At 43.2% G+C, this 22,532-nt stretch overlaps 2 protein-coding genes across 2 annotated transcripts in view; one reads left to right on the plus strand and one right to left on the minus strand.

Annotated features, from left to right (window-relative positions):
• The window catches only part of LOC311150651 (parafibromin-like), a 74,535-nt gene that overhangs the window by 44,844 nt on the left and 7,159 nt on the right, over window positions 1–22,532 (minus strand). Inside the window, exons 7-10 of the mRNA XM_084188147.1 lie at window positions 22,298–22,511; window positions 21,581–21,679; window positions 21,135–21,213; window positions 13,559–13,623 (exon numbers count right to left, since the gene is read on the minus strand). Of these exons, the coding sequence (XP_084044273.1) occupies window positions 13,559–13,623; window positions 21,135–21,213; window positions 21,581–21,679; window positions 22,298–22,511 (457 nt within the window). The remainder of the gene's footprint in view (window positions 1–13,558; window positions 13,624–21,134; window positions 21,214–21,580; window positions 21,680–22,297; window positions 22,512–22,532) is intronic.
• LOC311150652 (beta-1,3-galactosyltransferase 2-like) lies at window positions 685–2,056 on the plus strand. The gene has a single exon (XM_084188148.1). The coding sequence runs from the start codon at window positions 712–714 to the stop codon at window positions 1,960–1,962; it is 1,251 nt and encodes a 416-aa protein (XP_084044274.1). The 5' UTR covers window positions 685–711; the 3' UTR covers window positions 1,963–2,056.

A 22,532-nucleotide genomic window follows, 5' to 3' on the forward strand; every position in this document is an offset into this window, starting at 1 on the left:
TTTCCTTGAGTGGCCCAGCCAGAGCCCGGACTTGAACACGATCAAACATCTCTGGAGAGACCTGAAAATAGCTGTGCAGCAACGCTCCCCATCCAACCTGACAGAGCTTGAGAGGATCTGCAGAGAAGAATAGGAGAAACTCCCCAAATACAGGTGTTCCAAGCTTGTAGCATGACACCCAAGAAGATTCAAGGCTGTAATCGCTGCCCATGGTGCTTCAACAAAGTACTCAGTAAAGGGTCTGAATACTTATGTAAATAAGATGCTTTATACATTTGCTAACATTTCTAAAAACTGTTTTTGCTTTGTCATTATGGGGTATTGTGTGTAGTTTGGGGGGGGTGGGGGGGGAATTTAATCCACTTTAGAAGTAAAGGGGTCTGAATACTTTCCAAATGCACCAAGCGTTTGATGGTTTTAACTTGTGCTAACATCATCACTGTTGTTTTTCCTCCTAGATAAAAATGTCGGCCTCTGCTGAAGACTGCACTTCATCCCTGAGCATGAACCTGGTTGAAACATACGGGTAGGTTTGACCACTGACCAACAATTCAGTGACTTGGATGGTACGGTACAGTGCTGCATGCACCAGCTCTGGTGTAGATCCCTCAGGAGCCCCCCCCCCCCCCCCCCCCCCGACTAATTACTCCATAATCAGCGATAAAAGTTTGGTGTTACCGCTGCCCGAGTGAGGTGGTGCACGTAGCCACCATGCAGTGGAGGCGGCGCCACTGTTGCACGCACGTTGCCGGCCTATTGTCTCTCCTCTCACTCCTGGTCATCCTGGGCCATCAGGACTGGCTGCCGGGCCTCAAGGGACCAACATGGCAGAGGGAGCACCCAGTGGCTTATGCCGGAGGAGGACTACGCTCCAAAGGGAATCACAGCTCCTCACAGATTCTATGGAGGGATGCACCGGTTCCCCCTGCGCCTCCGAAAATGAAAGCCAACCTCAGTTTCCCTCAGAACTCCTCCTCACCGCAGGGGGTTACGGGACTGGAGAACTCTGTGGCGGCTAATGCTAGCTTGAGCGGAGAGGTCAGGCTAAGGGGCCTGCTGACCTCAGAGCCATACCCTTACATCATCAACGAGCCCGACAAGTGCCGGGAGGGCAACCCAGTGCCCTTCCTGGTGCTGCTGATAGCCACGGAGGCCCAGCAGGTGGAGGCCAGGGAGACCATTCGGCAGACCTGGGGGAACGAGAGCATTGCCCCGGGCCTAGGCTTTGTTCGCCTCTTCCTGCTGGGTGTGAAGGAGGGCAGGGTGGGTCGCCTGCAGCAGAGCAGCCTGGAGGCCGAGAGCCGGAGGCACCGTGACATCATCCAGCAGGATTACATGGACACTTACAACAACCTGACCATCAAAACCCTGATGGGCATGCACTGGGTGTCAGCGCACTGCCCGGGCACCAAATACGTCATGAAGACAGACAGTGACATGTTTGTCAACACAGAGTATCTCGTCCACAAGCTGCTCCGGCCAGAGATGCAGCCCAAACTGGACTACTTTACGGGCTACCTGATGAGGGGCTATGCACCCAACAGAAACAAGAATAGCAAGTGGTACATGTCCCCAGAGCTGTACCCCAGCGAGAGGTACCCCACTTTCTGCTCGGGAACGGGCTATGTGTTCTCGGGGGACCTGGCGGGGAAGATCTACAGGGCCTCTCTAGGCATCCGCAGGCTGCATCTGGAGGACGTTTACGTGGGCATCTGCCTGGCCAAGCTGCGGATCGAACCCACGCCACCGCCTAACGAGTTCCTGTTCAACCACTGGCGGGTGTCCTACTCCAGCTGCAAGTACAGCCACCTTATAACCTCCCACCAGTTTCACCCCAACGAACTGCTCAAGTACTGGCACCACCTGCAGAGCAACAAGCACAACGCCTGCATCAACACATCCAAAGACAAGGTGGGCAGGTTTCGCCAGAGGAAACTGCAGGGGGTACAGCCTATTTGGTGACAGAGGGTCGAGTGTGATGTTAAGTCATGGCCTGTGCAGGAGTCACTCGGCAAGAGGTGACCGATTCAAGCCCATGTTTTTGGACAAACTAATGGTTGAGGGCCGTCTTTTTTTTTGTACTACAGGTCATATTTTTGATTCATTAATTGATTGAAAGAATATATGCATCGGTGTACAGAGGAAGACATTACTTGTGTGTGAAATGTGGATGCTGTTTATTATAAGGATAAATATTCACCTGTTGGTGGACTGTCACTGTCTGGTATCCATTTTGTTCAACTTGAGTTTAAATACTTTTCCTTAAGGTTGAATCGAATTAGCATAATAAAAAATACCCATACAAATCTGTCAGTTTCAGCTAGAGATGTTTTTTTTGTGTGCATTGGATGCAGCTCAATCCGCCGCATCTGCGGTGAAAGGTGACAGAGCGGTGTTTGTCAGACTGAGAAAAATCGGTCTTCTCACAAAATCGTTTGTAGCGTCCGAACGGTTTGGCCTACAAACTATTATGACCCCTCTATGGAAAGATCACTCTCACGAACAGGATGGTGTTCTCGGTTTTGCTCTACGACCCCCACAATCGTCTTGGGAGTCGTCTGAAGTCGGTACAGCTGATCTGCCAACTTCAGTCTGTAGCGTACGAACAGTTTGGGCTACACACGAATATGACCCCTCTGGGCAAAGGTGAGACTGACACGTACAGTACCAGTCAAAAGTTTGAACACACCTACTCATTCAAGAGTTTCTCTTTATTTTTACTATTTTCTACATTGTAGAAAATTTGTGAAGACATCAAAACTATGAAATAATACATATGGATATAATTTTAGATTCTTCAAAGTAGCCACCCTTTAACTTGATGACAGCTTTGCACACTCTTGGCATTCTCTCAACCAGCTTCACCTGGAATGCTTTTCCAACAGTCTTGAAGGAGTTCCCACATATGTTGAGCACTTGTTGGCTGCTTTTCCTTAACTCTGCAGTCCAACTCGTCCCAAACCATCTCAATTGGGTTGAGGTCGGGTGATTGTGGAGGCCAGGTCATCTGATGAAGCATTCCATCACTCTTCTTCTTGGTCAAATAGCCCTTACACAGCCTTGAGGTGTGTTATGGGTCATTGTCCATTTGAAAAACAAAATGACAGTCCCACTAAGCCCAAACCAGAGGTGATGGCGTATCGCTGCAGAATGATGTGGTAGCCATGCTGGTTAAGTGCGTCTTCAAATTCTAAATAAATTCACTGACAGTGTCACCAGCAAAGCACCTCCACACCATCACGCCTCCTCCTCCATGCTTCACGTTCACCTACTCTGTCTCACAAAAAAATCTCCAATTTGGACTCCAGACCAAAAGGACAAATTTCCACCGGTCTAATGGCCATTGCTCGTGTTTCTTGGCGCAAGCAAGTCTCTTCTTATTATTGGTGTCCTTTAGTAGTGGTTTCTAAGCAGCAATTCGACCACGAAGGCCTGATTCACGCAGTCTCCTCTGAACAGTTGATGTTGAGATGTGTCTGTTACTTGAACTCTGTGAAGCATTTATTTGGGCTGCAATTTGAGGCTGGTAACTCTAATGAACTTATCCTCTGCAGCAGAGGTAACTCTGGCGGTCCTCATGAGAGACAGTTTCATCATAGAACTTGATGGTTTTTGCGACTGCACTTGAAGAAACTTTCAAAGTTCTTGAAATGTTCCGCATTGACTGACCTTCATGTCTTAAAGTAATGATGGACTTTAGTTTCTCTTTGCTTATTTGAGCTGTTCCTGCCATAATATGGACTTGGTCTTTTACCAAATAGGGCCATCTTCTGTATACCAACCCTACCTTGTCACACCACAACTGACTGGCTCAAACATATTAAGGAAAGAAATTCCACAAATTAACAAGGCACAACTGTTAATTGAAATGGATTCCATGTGACTACCTAATGAAGCTGGTTGAGAGAATGCCAAGAGTGTGCAAAGCTGTCATCAAGGCAAAGGGTGGCTATTTGAAAAATAAAAAAAAAACAAAAACTTTTGGTTACTACATGATTCCATGTGTTATTTCATAGTTTTGATGTCTTCACTATTATTCAACAATGTAGAAAATTTTACAAATAAAAGAAAAACCTTTGAATGAGTAGGCGTGTCCAAACTTTTGAGTGGTACTGTAAATGTTCGTCCCATGTTTCATGAGCTGAATTCTTTTTTTCTTCCCAGAAATGTTCCATATGTACACAAAACTTTTGTGCATGATTTTCTTTACATCCCTGTAGTGAGCGTTTATACTTTGCCAATATAATCCAGCCATATCAAGAAGCTGATTAATTACACAGGTGCACCTTGTGCTGGGGACGATAAAAGGCCACTCTAAAATGTGCAGTTTTGTTACACAATACAATGCCACAGATTGTCTCAAGTTGAGGGAGCATGCAATTGGCATGCTGCCTGCAGGAATGTCCATCAGAGTTGTTGCCAGAGAATTGAATGTTAATTTCTCTATCATAAACTGCCTCCAACGTCGCTTTAGATAATTTGGCAATGCGTCCAACCGGCCTCAAAACAGCAGACCACGCGTAACCAGCCCAGGTCCTCCACATCCGGCTTCTTCACCTGCAGGATCGTCTGGGGGAGGCCTAATTTATTTATTTCAATTGACTGATTTCCTTATATGAAATGTAACTAAGTAAAACCTTTGAAGTTGTTACGTTACGTTTATATGTTTTGTGCATTCGGACAGTATTCAGACCTCTTGACTTTTTCCACGTTTTGTTATGTTACAGCCTTATTATAAAATGGATTAAATTGTTATTTTTTCCCTCATCAATCTATACACAATACCACACGGCGATATACATTTACATAAGTAATCAGACCCTTCACTCAGTACTTTGTTGAAGCATCTTTGCCAGCGATTACAGCCTCGAGTCTTCTTGGGTATGACACTACAAGCTTGGCACACCTGTATTTGGGGAGTTTCTCCCATTCTTCTCTGCAGATCCTCTCAAGCTCTGTCAGGTTGGATGGGGAGCATCGCTGCACAGCTGTTTTCAGATCTCTCCAGAGATGTACGATCAAGTTCAAGTCCTGGCTCTGGCTGTGCCACTCAAGGACAGTCAGAGACTTGTCCCGAAGCCACTCCTGCGTTGTCTTGGCTGCGTGCTTAGGGTTGTTGTCCTGTTGGAAGGTGAATCTTCACCCTGGTCTGAGGTCCTGAGCACTCTGGAGCAGGTTTTCATCAAGGATCTCTCTGTACTTTGCTCCATTCATCTTTCCCTCGATCCTGACTAGTCTCCCAGTCCCTGCCGCTGAAAAACATCCCCACAGCAGGATGCTGCCGTCACCATACTTCACCGTAGGGATGTTGCCAGGTTTCCTCCAGACGTGACGCTTGGCATTCAGGCCAAAGAGTTCAATCTTGGTTTCATCAGACAAGAAAATCTGGTTTCTCATGGTCTGAGAGTCTTTAGGTGCAATTTGGCTGTAATGTGCCTTTTACTGAGGAGTGGCTTCCGTCTGGCCACTACCATAAAGGCCTGATTGGTGGAGTGCTGCAGAGATGGTTGTCCTTCTGGAAGATTCTCCCATCTCCACAGAGGAACTCTTTAGCTCTGTCAGTGACCATCGGGTTCTTGGTCACATCCCTGACCAAGGCCCTTCTCCCCCGATTGCTCAGTTTGGCCAGGCAGCCAGCTCTAGGAAGGAGTCTTGGAGGTTCCAAACTTCTTACATTTAAGAATGATGTAGGCCACTGTGTTCTTGGGGAACTTCAATGCTGCAGAAATGTTTGGTACGCTTCCCCAGATCTGTGCCTCGACACAATCCTGTCTCAAAGCTCTACGGACAGTTCCTTTGACCTCATGGCTTGGTTTTTTCTCTGACATGCACTGTCAACTGTGGGACCTATAGACAGGTGTGTGCCTTTCCAAATCATGTCCAATCAATTGAATTTACCACAGGTGGACTCCAATTAAGCTGTAGAAACATCAAGGATGATAAAAAAAACAGGATGCACCTGAGCTCAACTTTGTGTCTCATAGCAAAGGGTCTGAATACTTTTAAGATGTCTGTTCCTTATTTTTAATAAATTTGCAACAATTTCTAAAAATGTTTTCACTTTGTCATTATGGGATATTGTGTCTTATTATTAAATATAATTTAATCAATTGTAGAATAAGGCTGTAACGTCACAAAATCTGGAAAAGGGGAAGGGGTCTGAATACTTTCTGAATGCACTGTATATGGAGACCATTTACTGCCAAAAATAAGGGGTTAAATACATGTTTTTTTTAAAAAAAGATGCTTCCTGATTTTTCTCATATATAGGACAGACTACAGAACAAACTTCCTTTAGATTTTTTGGGGGGGACTATCTGTTGTTCCATGCGTTTGTATGGGCTAAGATCAGTAATACATTTATTTTCTTTATACTTCAAGGGGTCTTATAATTCAAAATAAAATAGCAAAATGATCTTTAGTATGACCTTCTTAAAACAATTCCATATAGCTTAGTAGTAAAAAAAAATAAAAAAGTGTACAGTATCAAAACCAAAAGGAACATTGAATCATTTCACAAGTACCAGTTGATCTACATGAATTATGAAGGGCAGGAAATCTGCAAGAGGGAACGTGGGTGAAAGAGGAAGCCGATATGGGTGGTACACTACAAACCACAAGTGGTCAAATACATTTAATAAGGTTAGACATTTTTCAGCTATTTCCAGAGGAAAATAATGAAACCTCCCTGTTCAATGCTCAGCCCAATGATTGATGACAAATCAATACATCTTGTGAGATACTGAGAGCACCCCATCCCTGACAATCAGCTAAGCAGAGAGGAGCCTAACTAGATTGACATTTAATAATTCTTACCAAAAGGTGTCCATAGTACTGTGGTAACTTCAAGGGTGTAGCCAACATTGGTGTGAAATGTGTTTCTAGATTACCATGTATAATAGTGAAGAAACAGAACACCAACATTCTACAGTTCAGTTGTTACATAGCTATTAATTGATACATAGCTACAACTACATTGTGCATACTATAACAAATAACTGAAAACACAATGTTGTAATAGAATGGAATGCACTGAAAATATATATTGACTATCAAGTTCAGCCTTGACAGAAATGTTGCAAAAAAGTTCAGCATAGTTAAGTCCTACGCATAAGACTCCAAAGGATGCTTTGACTTTATAGTTCCTGCTTTCCTTCAAGAAGGAATTGTACAGTTCCTTCTTCCATCATGTAATTCAGAGTAATTGTATTCCGCTTTGTGAATTAACCTTCTTCAGAAGCATTGATGAAAATTAAGCTTTGAGATAAACTAAAAACAGCAGCAACGGCAAAGTACAATTTTCAGTATTCAATTTCAGAATGATAAAGTTGGTAGACACACTAAAATGAGACCACTGCAGTGTGTGTATGAGGAAGACAAAAGCAGCTTGACCTTCCCAGGTTTGCCCATTTGCAGAGACGTCGCTGAGCCATGACTCATTCCCCTGTCCTCTGTGGTTCCCTACAACCAGTACCTGCAGCCCAATCTCATTATAGACTGGGCAGCCTCTGGACACAGATCACAGGACCCAAAGACCTGTCACCACGGAGGTGCAGTGAGTGAACATTACACTTCAATGAGCTGGGCACAGCACAACAATATACCTCAAGCTTTGGGTAATAAGTTAGTCACGGAAGCCGATCAGAAGAACATGAACTCTATTACAACAGTAGAGTAGGAACTGGACTTCCAAGTGTTTAACTGATTTGCACCTGTTATTCTCCAAGGTATGTAATAGTTCAAAACCACAGTACGAAACCACAGTATGAAAAAATGTATGCACTCACTAACTGTAAGTCGCTCTGGATAAGTATGATTTTCAAAACCCCGAAAATTATTTTATTTTTTATACTTAACAGAAATATAAATGGAACAATTTTAAAGATTCTGAGTTACAGTTCATAAGGAAATCAGTCATTTTAAATAAATTCATTAGGCCCTAATCTATGGATATCACATGACTGGGAATACAGATCTGCATCTGTTGGTCACAGACACCTTTAAAAATAAGATAGGGGCGTGGATCAGAAAACCAGTCAGTATCTGGTGTGACCACCATTTGCCTCATGCAGCGCGACAACTCCTTCGCATAGAGTTGATCAGTCTGTTGATTGTGGCCTGTGGAATGTTGTCCCACTCCTCTTCAATGGCTGTGCAAAGTTGGTGGATATTGGCAGGAACTGGAACACGCAGATGAGATTCCCTGAGACGGTCTCTGACAGTTTGTGCAGAAATTCATCAGTTGTGCAAACCCACAGTTTCATGAGCTGTCCGGGTAGCTGGTCACAGACGATCCCGCAGGTGAAGAAGCCGGATGTGGAGGTCCTGGGCTGGTGTGGTTACACATGGTCTACGGTAGTGAGGCCGGTTGGATGTACTGCCAAATTCTCTAAAACAACTTTGAAAATAACATTAAATTCTCTGGCAACAGCTCTGGTGGACATTCCTGCAGTCAGCATGCCAATTGCACGTGCCCTAAAAACTTGTGACTTTGTGGTGTTGTGTGACAAAACTGCACATTTTAGTGTCCTTTTGTCCCCAGCACAAGGTGCACCTGTGTAATGATCATGCTGTTTATTCAGCTTCTTAAATATGCAACACCTGTCAGGTGGATGGATTATCTTGGCAAAGGAAAAATGCTCACTAACCGGGATGTAAAGAAATTTGTGCACAAAATATGAGAGAACTAAGCTTTTTGTACATATGGAACACTCCTGGGATATTTTATTTCAGCTCATGAAAACATTGGACCAACACTTTACATGTTGCATTTATATTTTTGTTCAGTGTAAATAAATACCTGCAGTCAACAATGTGCAGTAGGTTAATAGATAAAGCAAATTGCGTTCTTCTCTCCAGCTCAATGATTCACAGATATGCATCGATCCCAGGTTCAAATGTTTAAGATTCTAGTGCATCGGTCCATGGGAGCTCATATTGTTTTATTCCAAAAATACCTCATCTGTTTTGGCTGAATTGATGCGTTATCTCCTTCATTTCAGTAGCCTATCAAACTTTTATGCATGTAACTGCGTACGACTGTCAGATAAGTGTGCAGTGAGAGTGACAGCTGCTTGTGCCAACGAGAGATAGGCCTTATCTCTCTTCTAATTTTTATTTATTTATTTATTTTATTTATTTATTTCACCTTTATTTAACCAGGTAAACCAGTTGAGAACAAGTTCTCATTTACAACTGCGACCTGGCCAAGATAAAGCAAAGCAGTGCGATAAAAACAACAACACAGAGTTACATATGGGGTAAAACAAAACAAAGTCAAAAATACAACAGAAATACATATAATATACAGTGTGTGCAAATTTAGCAAGTTATGGAGGTAAGGCAATAAAATAGGCTATAGTGCAAAATAATTACAATTAGTATTAACACTGGAATGATAGATGTGCAAGAGATGATGTGCAAATAGAGATACTGGGGTACAAATGAGCAAAATAAATAACAATATAGGGATGAGGTAGTTGGGCGGGCTAATTTCAGATGGGCTGTGTACAGGTGCAGTGATCGGTAAGGTGCTCTGACAACTGATGCTTAAAGTTAGTGAGGGAGATAAGTGTCTCCAGCTTCAGAGATTTTTGCAATTTGTTCCAGTCATTGGCAGCAGAGAACTGGAAGGAATTGCGGCCAAAGGAGGTGTTGGCTTTGGGGATGACCAGTGAGATATACCCGCTGGAGCGCAGACTACGGGTGGGTGTTGCTATGGTGACCAATGAGCTAAGATAAGGCGGGGATTTGCCTAGCAGTGATTTATAGATGGCCTGGAGCCAGTGGGTTTGGCGACGAATATGTAGTGAGGACCAGCCAACAAGAGCGTACAGGTCACAGTGGTGGGTATTATATGGGGCTTTGGAGACAAAACGGATGGCACTGTGATAGACTACATCCAATTTGCTGAGTAGAGTGTTGGAGGCTATTTTGTAAATAGCCTCTAATAGGCTATTCATACATCTGCACAGCACCTTCAGCATTCAAATGCTTGTAAAATGGCTTCCACACTGTCAAAACATAGGCTTTATTAGTGAAATGACAACCAATGTAGAGAATGGTGTTTTACCGGAGTGGACAACTCACATCCAACTGCTGATTGGGGTTTTCAAACATTCAGAATTTATTTAGATTCAGGTTCTCCATAATAAATAGTTTTGCTTTAAAACAGTCAGTGTATTGTGATTTTTACATGAACAGGGTCCTTTCATCAAGGACAGCAAACATTTTTTAAAAGTTGCATAGACATGGTCGCATTGTTCCAGGGGTGTAACGGTACACGTATTAGTACAGAACCGTTCGGCAAAGGGACCTCGGTTTGGCCCGCCTGCGAACTCGAATGAATACATCAAAAATATATATTTTGTTCTGTACGATGACGAGTGGTGGGGTCGATAAACCACAGCTTCACAGTTGATTACAATGACGATGGACAAAGTTTTGGACAAAACGTTAACAGTATGTCGCCACTGCTCAATGAGAATAGCCGATGTAGAGTGGCGCATGTAGCTTGTTGTTGGCTAATCACAAGTCATCAACGCGGCACTACGATCATAGAGCCTCCGTGTGTGGCAAAGCAAGTAAAGAGATTATCTAGTCAAATGGAAGATAGGGCTGGGCGACATGGACAAAATATGTCACAATATTTGACGGTATTTGATGTTTTTGAATAATAAAAGTTCTAAATATGCTTTATGAGTAGTTCATGACCCTAGGGTGGCAACACAAATAAGTGATTTCAAAATGGGGCTTTCTACATTTATACTGTTCAATAAAACTCCAAACAAAAAATATTTTTCATCATTTTGACCAATTTCTACATTTCCTGCACTTTTATCATTTCCACACTGTACCACACAGCATGCTATGGGCAGAAAAATATAGGCTTAGTTAATTGGTGAACTGTTGGAATCATGGAAATATAATGATTATTATAATTCTATCATTGGAATATAGTGGGCAGCACCTTGAATACATTGTTGTTTGACATGACAACTAAGTAATAAACCAGTGAGGAATTATTGAGAGGGTAGGACCCAAAGTGTTGGTCAGTGTTTCCAGGTGACCCTAATTAGATGTTACATTACATGTTGTTTTCTTACTTCATGTAGCTTGCCAGTCAACATAATCATGCTTCGGCTATTCCTCTCTGGTAAGATACCATTGCACAAACATGTGTATCTAGGCCTATACCAGCACCAGGCAGTATTAGCTAGCTAGCTAGATCTGACTCTTACTACATTTAGCAAACTACATAGCTACTAATCGCTAGTTAGCTGGCTAACAAAAATGATTTTAGCAACACCTTGCTAAGAAAATACAAACTAGCAGATAGTAGTTTGCAGACAGTAAGATACAAACTAAGTGTATAGAACGTTTGTGGAAAGCAGCATGTCACCAACATTGTTGCATCCATCTGACCATGCAGAGTGAACGGCAAGAAAGTGCTCGTGACGCCATGGTCGAGCAACTGCTCCTCCTTGAGTGACAGGGGGCAGGACTTGGGTGTGGTCAGCAGCATGCAGCAGCAGGAGGAGAGCGAGAGAGACGACTAAAGTGGCAAACGGAGTGAACTATAAAAACTGACATACGTGCCGGAGTTGCGTATAACATTTACAAAACAAATATTGAAATACCGTTACAGAAGGTAAAGTAAAAAGTCAAACCGGTCTGTGCATCAATACAGGTATATAGTAAAATATGGTATACCGCCCAGACCTAATGGAAGATGGAATTATAAGTTAAAAGGTGCAATACACAGAAATTGCTTGGCCATTTCCTGGATGCTAAAATTCGAATAGTTCGCCTAATTTCAGTTTGTGTGACAAAACATGTAGAGCCCTTAAACTCAACTCTGGACTGCGAAGCTAGTTCCACTGCTTGTTTTCAATTGTTCCCCTCTAATCAGGGACTGATTTAGACCTGGCACACCAGGTGGTTGTAGAACAGAAAACCAGCAGGCTCCAGACCTCGTAGGTTAAGAGTTGAATACCCCTGGTGTAGAGAATCATTGTACCATCTAAACCGCTGTGAAATATCTTTTCAATATCCAAAAATATTGTATTTTCAGCTGTTTGAAACTGGTGTACAAAACCTATAGTAAAAGATGAAAACAAGACTTAAAAACAGGAAGCATAGAAACAGCGCACATAGAACAAATATACTGCTTCTTAGAGACTTACTTTCAATGAGAATGACAGATCTATAACTCACATTTCTATGTGAATTTGGTCAGGTCACCCAAAAAGTTAGATATTGCAGCTTTAATTGAGAAGGATATGCTACAATGACCAAGAGCGAACTGATAGACTACTAAAGAATCTGAATGGAGGTTAGGCTTGGGTGGTATACCGTATACCGGGGTATTTGGAAAAAGCAACGGGATGGTTTTTCAAGTGTCAAAACTATTTGTCGTTTTTCTATACATGTGAATATTTGTAGCTACTTGAAGTTAATACCTGCAGTCAACTTGTAAAAAATACATTAGGAGATAAAGCAGATTGCGTTCTTTATTTCACCAATCACATTATTTTACATTATAACGCTTACCGTAGTTCCCCAGAACAGTTGAGTCAGTCACGTGTTTGTTTGTAAATAGCACAACGAGAGAAAGCGGGTCCATAGCGTTCTATATCTATTGGCGAGTCTGTTGTGCAGCGCACGAGGTGATGAAGTTACTAAATGTTTGCCATCAGATATCTTATAACAGCTTTCTGCCGTGTTTGAGAAGTCCTACTAAAGTTCTCCTCCTCTGTTCTTCTCCCCTCTGCTCCTTGTACACCTGTTGCCCTTCCTTCAGAAAAGCATGCATCACAACTTTGTTCATTAGCACAATTTCTCTCGCTTGTAAATGTCCACTCACCAAAAATGACATTCGGTAGCTACTAGCTATGCTTGTATAACTTTATGAGCTGAATTTGCCCGTCGTTGCAGTTAGTTTGTTAGTTTTCGCTCGTTAGCATTTAGCTAATGGCGTCTGTGTGTCTTTGCTTTACTTGTGCCAGTTTTGTTAGCATTCTGGTAATAAACGCCACAATGGGCTCCCCCCCCCCCCTTTTAGCATCCCTATGCCGACAATACCGTTAATCTCAGGATGGCAGAAGAACAGTACGGAAATCTGGACACCGCCCAAGCCTAATGGAGGTGTTGTTATTTTTTTACTGTAGAACAGGGAGAAAGTGCATGCAGCCTCAATTAGCCTAGCTAGCTAGCCAGCCAACTTAGCTAGCTTAACTAACTAGCTTCTTTCGGGTGGATGCAATTAAGACAGGTACTAAGTAATCAAACTGGATGATACATAACCTAGCTATGACAAGCTAGAAGTTAGTCTACTAGTATGAGTCTGCTTGGTATGGTTGGTCTCAGTCTCCCCCCCTCCTCCGCGCTCCCCATATCACTCGCTCACACGCCGCAAGGAATGGTATGAAAATCAGGATACCACCCAACCTTACATTGGACATTCAACTGTGGGGTTGTGTGTTTCATTCCTGCATAGACTAAATATGTGTTCAACTATAAGCGAGCTAGGGTAGCAAAAGAAGAAAGATGGTCTTACCGTTACAGACTTCAGTGTCATGCCGTGGTAGGTGCCCATGGTGTCAATCTTGAATCCCTCCGTTTCTAAGGACACAATTAGTAAATCAATCAGTAATGCATGTTACTTTTCAGTAGTCTTGGGTAGGGCTATGGCAGTCATGAAATTGTCAGCCGGTGATTGTCACGAAAATAACTGCCTGTCTCACTGTAATTGACCGTTAATTAACAAACACATTCAGCATCTCCTGGCTTCCACGCATAGCCTAAAAGCCACTGATGGAGACCTTTGGAACATCTACATTTAAAAAAAAAAGTAATATATCCATGAAAATATTTACACCATCACAATAAATCCATTATTTCAGATGGGTCTAAAGAAACAATATATTAAGAAAATGTAGTCTATTTCAGAAGAACAGAACAGCATACTCAGTTGTTCTTATGTTAGGCCCTGATCTGGCTATGCCATATGGCTGTGGGCTACACTAGTTCATTTAGCAGACAAGATTTGCTTAGAATTCCGTGGCATTATTTTATAGTATGAAGAATACAATTGAACATAGCTAATTAAAATAGAAGGGACTGGGAGACTAGTCAGGATCGAGGGATTTTTTTTCCCCCAGACTCAAAATGGTTAAACATTTTTCTTCATTACTGTGTATGGAAATTAAATGGACAGCACTCTAAATATACATTTACTTCACAAAGACGGATGCATGTTTTGCTAATAAGCCTTCATTGTGTGCAATGCAACCAACTCCGTGGCTTTGTGTTTATAGTGTCTGCCCTGAGATTAGAAGGTTGGGAATTCGATATCCGGCCAAGTCATACCAAAAGACCGTAAAAATGCAACCTGATGCATCTCTGCTTGGCACAGCATTAAGACGATCAATTGGGGGTAAGACCCTGCGATAGACTAGCGTCCAGGGGGTGTACTCGTACATCAAGCTGCCTCACGCTACAGAAACCGCGGTTCTCTGATAATATCAGTGAGATGTATCACATTGGAATTTACTCAGGGAATCACTACTAGGAAGAACCAATCACACAGCATCCATTGGAGACTTGCAGGTCGAGTGGCGATTGAGGTGCGCCCCTCCATCTTTACAAGGTTCCACCCGCCCTCCGGTCATTCTCGAGCATGCCTTTCCATTGCGCTCTTGCGAGCAGGGAATTGCGGTGATACATACCACTCATTATCAGAGAACCCCAAGTTCTTTTTCAAATACTACATTAACCCTAAGATCTCTACCAAATACTTGTTTCAATGTATCACATTGGGATATGGCCAACACCCGTATCGCAGTCATGCTCTCCGAAGCCAGGGTAGTCCCAACAGTATCATCCCTTAGAGGCTTGGACACTGGGGACAGTATGCCCCAACAAAGGTGCAGTGACGTCCAGTCGGTAAAACCTCAAAAGTACGTGGGGAGCTCCAACATGCCACAACGAAATCTTGTGTAAAGAGATGCCTTTGAACAGTGCCCAAGAGGTAGCCATACCTCTGGTGAAATGAGCCCTCAGTCCCTCGGGGGGGCTGTAAACCCTTGCTATTATAAGCCAATATAATAGCCTCCACTATCCAATGGGATAGCCGTTGACAAGAGGCGGGTCTGCCTTTGCAGGGAGCCGCCCAAGAAACTAAGTTGGTCACTCTTGCGTAAAGCTCTCGTTCTATCCAAGTAAACTTGCAAAGCACGTACTGGACATAAACTGTGTAGACACTTCTTCCGTAGAAGTGAAGGGTGGCGGGTAGAAAGCCATCACTAAGGTGAGACAGTAAAGCTTCACTCCGTTGATCTACGTACGTGCATGCACGTGGGTGGAGTGGGATTTTTGGAGTAGCGGACACCTTTTGGTAACAGTCCCACTCACAAGGGGGCGATAGCAATGTTTTTAATTTTTGTCTTAATTTTGTGAAAGCAAGGAAGAGTCACCTTCCCTTGCTAGTAGTAGCTAGCTGGCTTTAGGCTGTCTAAAAACATAGCAAACTACCAAGCCTTTTTTATCTTCCCACATCTCCATGTGAAACAATCAGATTTATAATTTTAAAAAATATTCTTATACTTGCCAGTGTAGCCTAAAACATTATCCCAGTTTGATATGTAAATGAATGCACAAGAAGCATATCAGCTAAAAATAGAACGTCATCCTGTTTTGGACAGGGGAAAGAAAGCACATGGCTAGCTAGTTGGCTACAGCAGGTTCTACCATTTCACAATAGCCTGTAATCACTAGTTATTTCTTCTAAACAAAATACATTTTTGGGTGGATTCTTGTTGTTTGGTTTACTGTTTGAACATTGATGAATAGCGTATAGACCAGATCAAGGCACCAAGTGACAACACTGCCCCCACAGCTGTGGAAAGAATGATAAAGCATTTTAAAATTCAGGTAGTAAAAAAGTATGCAGAATGCTAATGCTTGTAGTAAGCTTAAAGTCATTTTGCAGGACATATTTCAACTCCACGCTTTCCAGCGGTTCAAAATTCTGCTGTGAAATAGCCTCAAGGACAATAGACAGGTCCCAAGACGGGGCTAAAGGGTTGGAGACTGGGCGTAAAAGACGTGCTCCCTTCATGAATCAACATAAGAGGGTGTTTCCCTACGGTGTTATTGTCAAAGCCTATATAACAGGCCGAGATAGCTGCTAAATAGACCTTCAGTATCGAAAGCCTTCGCTCTGTCAAAAAGGTCCTGCAAGAAGCATAAAACCTCAGATACATTGGTAAGAAATTATCTGTTTTTGGTCACACAGTGTAGAAGGGGCTCTAGCATGCTAGATGGTCAATGACTGAGCAGCAAGCCTGTCGTGTTCAGATTCAGCCTCTCACTGGCCAAGCCCAGAGGGCCATGGTTTTTGGGTGAAGGTGGAAAATCTCTCCGTTCACTGTCGTCACCACCTTCCTCGTTGAGGGGCTCTTTCAGTGACGGAGAGCCAAGAGACATTGAGGTTACCGTTATCTTTCAATTGAGGTGACGTCGTGTACACAGACGTTGGGCAGATACCCAACGCTGGAAGTCTCTCATTCTCAGTGGTCCAAATGGTTGACACCATCAACCCCAGCACTCAGACATGTTCGGAGCGTGACCGAACACCCCCTATGGAACAGGGAGAGGCACTGTTGGAACGACTGTCTAATAGTGTAGCCCGATAGAGAATCCAGCTTGATGTCTAGGTATTCTATTCTGTGTGGGCACCAAAAAGCTTTTTTTCTGGTTGACCTTGAACCGTAACTCGGTGAGGTGGGTTACAAGGAAAGCTGTGGCACCTTTGATGGGGAGCAATGCAGGTAATCGCCTGTAGGCAGAGACTCTTAGCCCCTTGGTTCTCAGGTGTGTTAGAGCAGCTTCCACACACTTGCTTAAATGTTTGGGGAGCTAGTGCTAGCCCGAAGGGAACAGCGAGGTATTCGTAGGCTGTGCCCCGAAAGGCAAACCTGAGAAACCTACTGTGTGTTGGCAGAATACATAGGAAAATAAGCGTCCTGCAGGTTGACTGAAGTGAACCAGTAACCTTAACGAATAGAGCGAGATAGCACGTTGACCGTAAGCATAAAGAACGTGAACTTTCTCCGCTAGCCGTTGAGGAACCGTAGGTCTAGAATGGGGCGCATCCCCCCCCAAACCTTACAAAACTTGCGGGACTCAATGGAGAGCTTTCCGAGCATGTTTGTTTCCCATGGGGTACGGGGGCCCATAATGACTCCGGGAGAAAAGTATTGCTAACCGGGTTATGCGTGTGCTAGTCGATGCTTAGTTGTGAAGCTTTAGTATTAGCTAGCTAGTGTTCACCCAGTGGGCTAATAGCCTAGCTATAGCTAGCACCACGTTAGCTGAGGAAAACCATGTGAATAGTGTTGCTTCTTCGGATTTGAGAGTCTCTTGACAATAGCACAGTGAGATGTAACCGGTCAGTTTAGCCAACGAAACCCAGCATGTTCGAGCCTCCAGCGCAAGAGCGAGGGGGTTTGAGTGCCTGCCTCAGGTGGGGTAGCCGTGGCCATATTTCGTTGAACCGGGGAGTCAGGTTGGGCCGCGGTCACGCCACTGTTACCCTTCCTACGTCCCTAATTCGTAGAAGAATAAAAACGCTATAGCCGTTGGGCTAGTGTAGGCGTTAGCTAGCAACTACCTCATGGTAAGTTATAGATTGCACAGTGATAGCCGAAGGAAAACGTGTGGGTGCATTTGACTTCGGCTGATATTCTCCCCTGACCGTAATGCTGTGAGGCTAAACTGGTCGGTCTAGTTAACACAAATTATTGCACATAGGTTGAACTAAAGGAGAGAAGGGAGCTAGTAATACTACTGTATGGGCTCGTAGGAAGGCTAGTATGGTTAGCTGGCTTTGTAACGAGCTAGCCAAGTTAGCTATGCTTTGCAGCGTGGGCTAATAGCCTAGCTACTTGGCACAATGCCAACCAGAGAAAGTGTGTGCTTTCTTTGTCTCTCGACGAACAAAGCATCTCTGTGTAGCTAGGTCGGTCAGTCTAGTCAACATGACACAAGGGAACAACGTGGGTTGAACTAAACGAGCGAGGAGAGATAGCAATTCTAGCTTTCCAGGCAGAATAGCAGTTTGGTGGTATAGCTGGCCTTGCGGCGAGCTAGCTGGGTTAGCTAGCTGGGTTAGCTAGCCAAGTCTCAGTAGCTAGCCACCACAGGAGACTTAGTAGAATGAAAAGGCTAAAGAGAATTCTACAAGAAGCAAAAACGTTCCTTTGAGTCAGTTATTCAACACAAAAGACGAGAGCGAAGGTCCTACGTTCGAAAGCGTTAACCTTGCAGTTCACCTGAGAACAGTTAAGTAGGAAGACAGGAATCAAGTCATGCTGAGGAGAGCTTCAGGAGAGTAGTGCTCTTCGCAAGGAAGAGAGGCGAGAATGACCAGAGGGCAGGCGAGTGGCGCCTTGAAGACAGGGGCACACCTCATTCGCCACTCGACCGGTCTATCTCCGACAGACGCTGTGTGATTGGTTCCTCCTAGTAGTGATTCCCAGAGCAAATCCCAATGTGATAGATCGAAATAAGTATTTGAAAGAGAACCATGTATGCCTATGCTGCCTCATAAACAATATGAACCGCATCATAATTAAACAAGCCTAAATAGAACCACCACTGTAACTGAGTGTTCAAATAGTAATACTAACTGCTCTATTTGTGAAGTAAATTGAGTATGTAGTATGTTTATTGGTCATAGTATGGATATAGTTAGTATGCCAAAAGTTCCCGGATGTTGTACTACATTTGCCAAAATACGAAGTATACAACCAGTGGACACTATTTCTGTGCTTTTTGGGCTCATAATGCAATTCTTCCGAAAACGGGCATGGCTTCACAACATTTTCAGATTTGAAGAAAATTGCGGAAAATATGCAGCCGAATTCCGACGAGAGCGGATACAAACTCATCGCTTTAACTAATTATGACAAATGTTAAGAAAATGTTGAGCAATGTAATTAAGTAATTACTTTTCAAATAAGTTACGTTACACGTTATGTTGGCTGACAATTTGTTTGCTACGTTAGCCTTACGAACCGCATAGCATATCATTACAGCAGTTGCTTGTATGAACCAGTATGTTCGCTAGCTACCTAATGTTAGTTGGCTACTAATACTTGAAACTTGCCAGCATATTAACTATAGGCTAACTAACTACCCAACGTTTATTGACTTGATTATTCAGGTCATTCTTAGCTTAGCGGTATAGTCATTGTGCGTTCTCAATGGACATCGTTAATGAAGTCGTAAGATATCTGTTGTGAACTATTCGCTGCTCTGGTACCCCAATGGTGGAACAAGTTCCCAACGACGCTAGGACAGCGAAGTCACTGAACACCTTCCGGAGACACTTGAAACCAACCTCTTTAAGGAATACCTGGAATGGTATAACAGTAATCCTAATTTTAAAAAAAGTTGAATGCACCAATTTTTAAGTCGCTCTGGATAAGAGCATCTGCTAAATGACTTAAATGTAAAAATGTCTAGCTAGTAATTTGCTATGCTAACAAGCTAGCAATAAGTTGCATAGTAACAGCGTCAACTTCCGGTAGACTGGCGAAGTGCTAGTACACTCAACTGAAAGGATACCATTTGTTTACAGTATACTAAAATTAACTAATAGTATGTAGTATACAGTATGTTCGTATGGGTATTCGAACACAGCTATTTACTTCTAAAGAGAAAAGCACTCAAAGCCATGTTATACAATTTAGCCATCATTCAGAGCACTTGCAGTGTTTTACGCAGGCTGGTGGGAGGAGCTATAGGAGGACGGGCTCATTGTAATGGATGGAATGGTACCAAATAGGGATTTGACAAAAGGACCATGTTGCTTCACGTTTAAACTGACATTTATTTTTCCAGTTAAAACGACATGAAACAATCCTAAAATTCCATGTCAATATACAACACAGAATAATGGTCCTATTACATATGACCGCTAGGGCCGGGCAATTAAGTTATATCTACCGCAACCCTTTACAGACATAGAACACAGCTACAATATCATGCCGATTGCGACAATTGGTAACTTTTCAGACAATTTAAAAAATTGACAGTAGAATTCTGCTCCGGTATAACATTCTATTTTTTTCCCCTAACAATAATAATCGTTGTGCTGCTGTGTTTTTTATGGTATGGTAGCTAGATGCGTTTTATTCCTACTAAATGTCTTGGTAAGTCAAGATATTTAACCAACTTTAAAAGTACTTTTTTTAGGAGAGATTAGTCTGCGCGCAGCAGCAGCTCAAGATTATTTGATTGACAGTTCTGGTCACCTAGTGATGATGTTAGTCCTGCTTCAGAAGCCTCATTCCTTTACATACAAGTAGAATGCTGGTTCATATCTCCAGAGAAGGTTTCGTGTTGGCATTTAACATTTTGCCTACCCTAACAGACATTCAAACAAACATGCCGTAGTGCTTTCAAGGGGCCACATTCCTTTATGTCTGAAAAGGTTAATCTATAAAGGCTACCGGTAGCCTGCTGTAATTTCAAATTATGAGACAAAAACAAATAGTAGGCTACCCCGTGTTTGCAAGACTGGCCCGAAGACACCCATGTAGCCCAGCGACATCATGCCATGAATAGGCTAGGATATTCTACACGCAACAGATCGAATACACACTTGCATCATTAGCAAAGAGACAGAGCAGGCAGGCCAGCGCGAGGGAGAGAGAGGGGCATCTTGCAATGTCTTGTACGCTTCTTCCTCTCTGGTTTTATTTGAATTACACAACTTTCCCCAGGCCTTTATAGCTTATCGACTATAACACAGAAAATGTTTTGTGATAACTGCACTGTGATTTTAATTAAGTGGGGGGAAAAAAACAAAGAAACAGTTTCTTAACTTTAAGGATCCCAATTTCATTTAAAACGTTCACACCCATAGTGCCAAACATATCAAACGCATGGCAACATCGCGTGACTCCGTCCCATTGATTCCATTCCAACCATTACAATGAGCCAGTCCTCCTTTAGCTCCTCCCAACAGCCTCCTTTGCACATGCACACACACAAAATACAAATATTAATGGCCATATTTACAAAGAAACAACGTCACAATGACAATGTGCCCTGGTCCCACTCACCCTCTTTTCCTTTGAATCTCTCCTGATCGTATCGGTTATAGGCAGCTGGGACAGGCTGTTTGTTCCTTATGGATGGGTCCTTGAGGAGAGGCAAGAGGTTACACTTAAAACACAGGTAATTTCCAATTAATTATCCACATATTGAGACTATTATAATGAAGTGCAGAGTTGTAACTACGCTCAACCCTGCTTCAACAGATTACATAGTCATTGACCTTTTTCTGGAGAAGCACCAAGTTCATTTCACGCTCCATTTCTTTCAGAAATGATAACAGGGAGGTGAGGTATTCATAGATGTTACAGAACTCATCAGCAAGAGCCTTTACTAGTTACGGATTTCATTCACAATGATGCATTGGCTGGATTCTTAGAACGCAAAAGTGTGTATCCAGAATCAAACTATGGTGGTACATTACAACGTGCATTAAATTAAACATGTTCCTTACCACCTGAGTGGTGTTCTGTGCTGGCCTCTGCTCAGGGCCGCGTCCCTCCTCCCTGGCCTTCACCGATTGCAGGATGGCAAAGATGTTTTTAGAGAAGTTCTGCATGAGCAAAAGATTTATCAGCACAGTGTAAAAGGTAGGCGAGACATCAAACCAAAGAAAAAGCTTTGATGTGTAACTGAAAAGCTACAAAGGACCCTTTCCTGTGAACATTGCACAGTGACATATGCAGAGCGATCTCCATCAACCAATCCTTTGAGCTTACTCTACCCACAAATGTTCTAAAATCAAATGTATATAAATCAAAAAAGGTATTAATAATTGGGGAGAGATTAGTGTCTACAGAAATGTTACCTAGATTCTGATACAAGGAGGTTTTCCGCCAAATGTGTAATCACAGACATCACTTTTAATAACAGAACAGCAGATATCACCACCAAAATCAAAACATTTCCCTTGTGGGAATGCTGCCACCTGCAGGCATAAATGTTTTTTGATCAGCTATGGATAAGGATCATCACCTCCACCCTTCAAGGCCAATTTTGTGCTATGGTGGCTATGGTTACCCAAGTGTAACGTCTACATGGAGTGTGTGTGTGTCTTCCCATGTGGCCGGGTTCCTCCTCATAATATCCGGAAATGAAGCATTCCCTAAATTACAGAATGACCCCTCCCCCCCAGTCATAGCCAGTCCAGTCTATGGGGTTGACCTCTGACCTTTCCAGTGCTCTGTAGGATGGTGGTCCTGGTCCTCCACACCCGCTCCCTGCTGACAATGTCCCTGGTCACGTCCACCTCAGCGTCCACGAAGCTCCTCTGCTTCAGAGTGATGTCCTCATCCAGATCTGTCTTAATGGTGGAGCGCTTCTTTGCCATGATCTTGGCTTTGATGGCGGCGATCTTCTCCACGGACATAGCCTCGGACAGTGACCTGGGGGTAGAGATTATTTCA

Source organism: Coregonus lavaretus, assembly GCF_964263955.1.
Source record: "Coregonus lavaretus genome assembly, chromosome: 23".
Taxonomy (NCBI): domain Eukaryota; kingdom Metazoa; phylum Chordata; class Actinopteri; order Salmoniformes; family Salmonidae; genus Coregonus; species Coregonus lavaretus.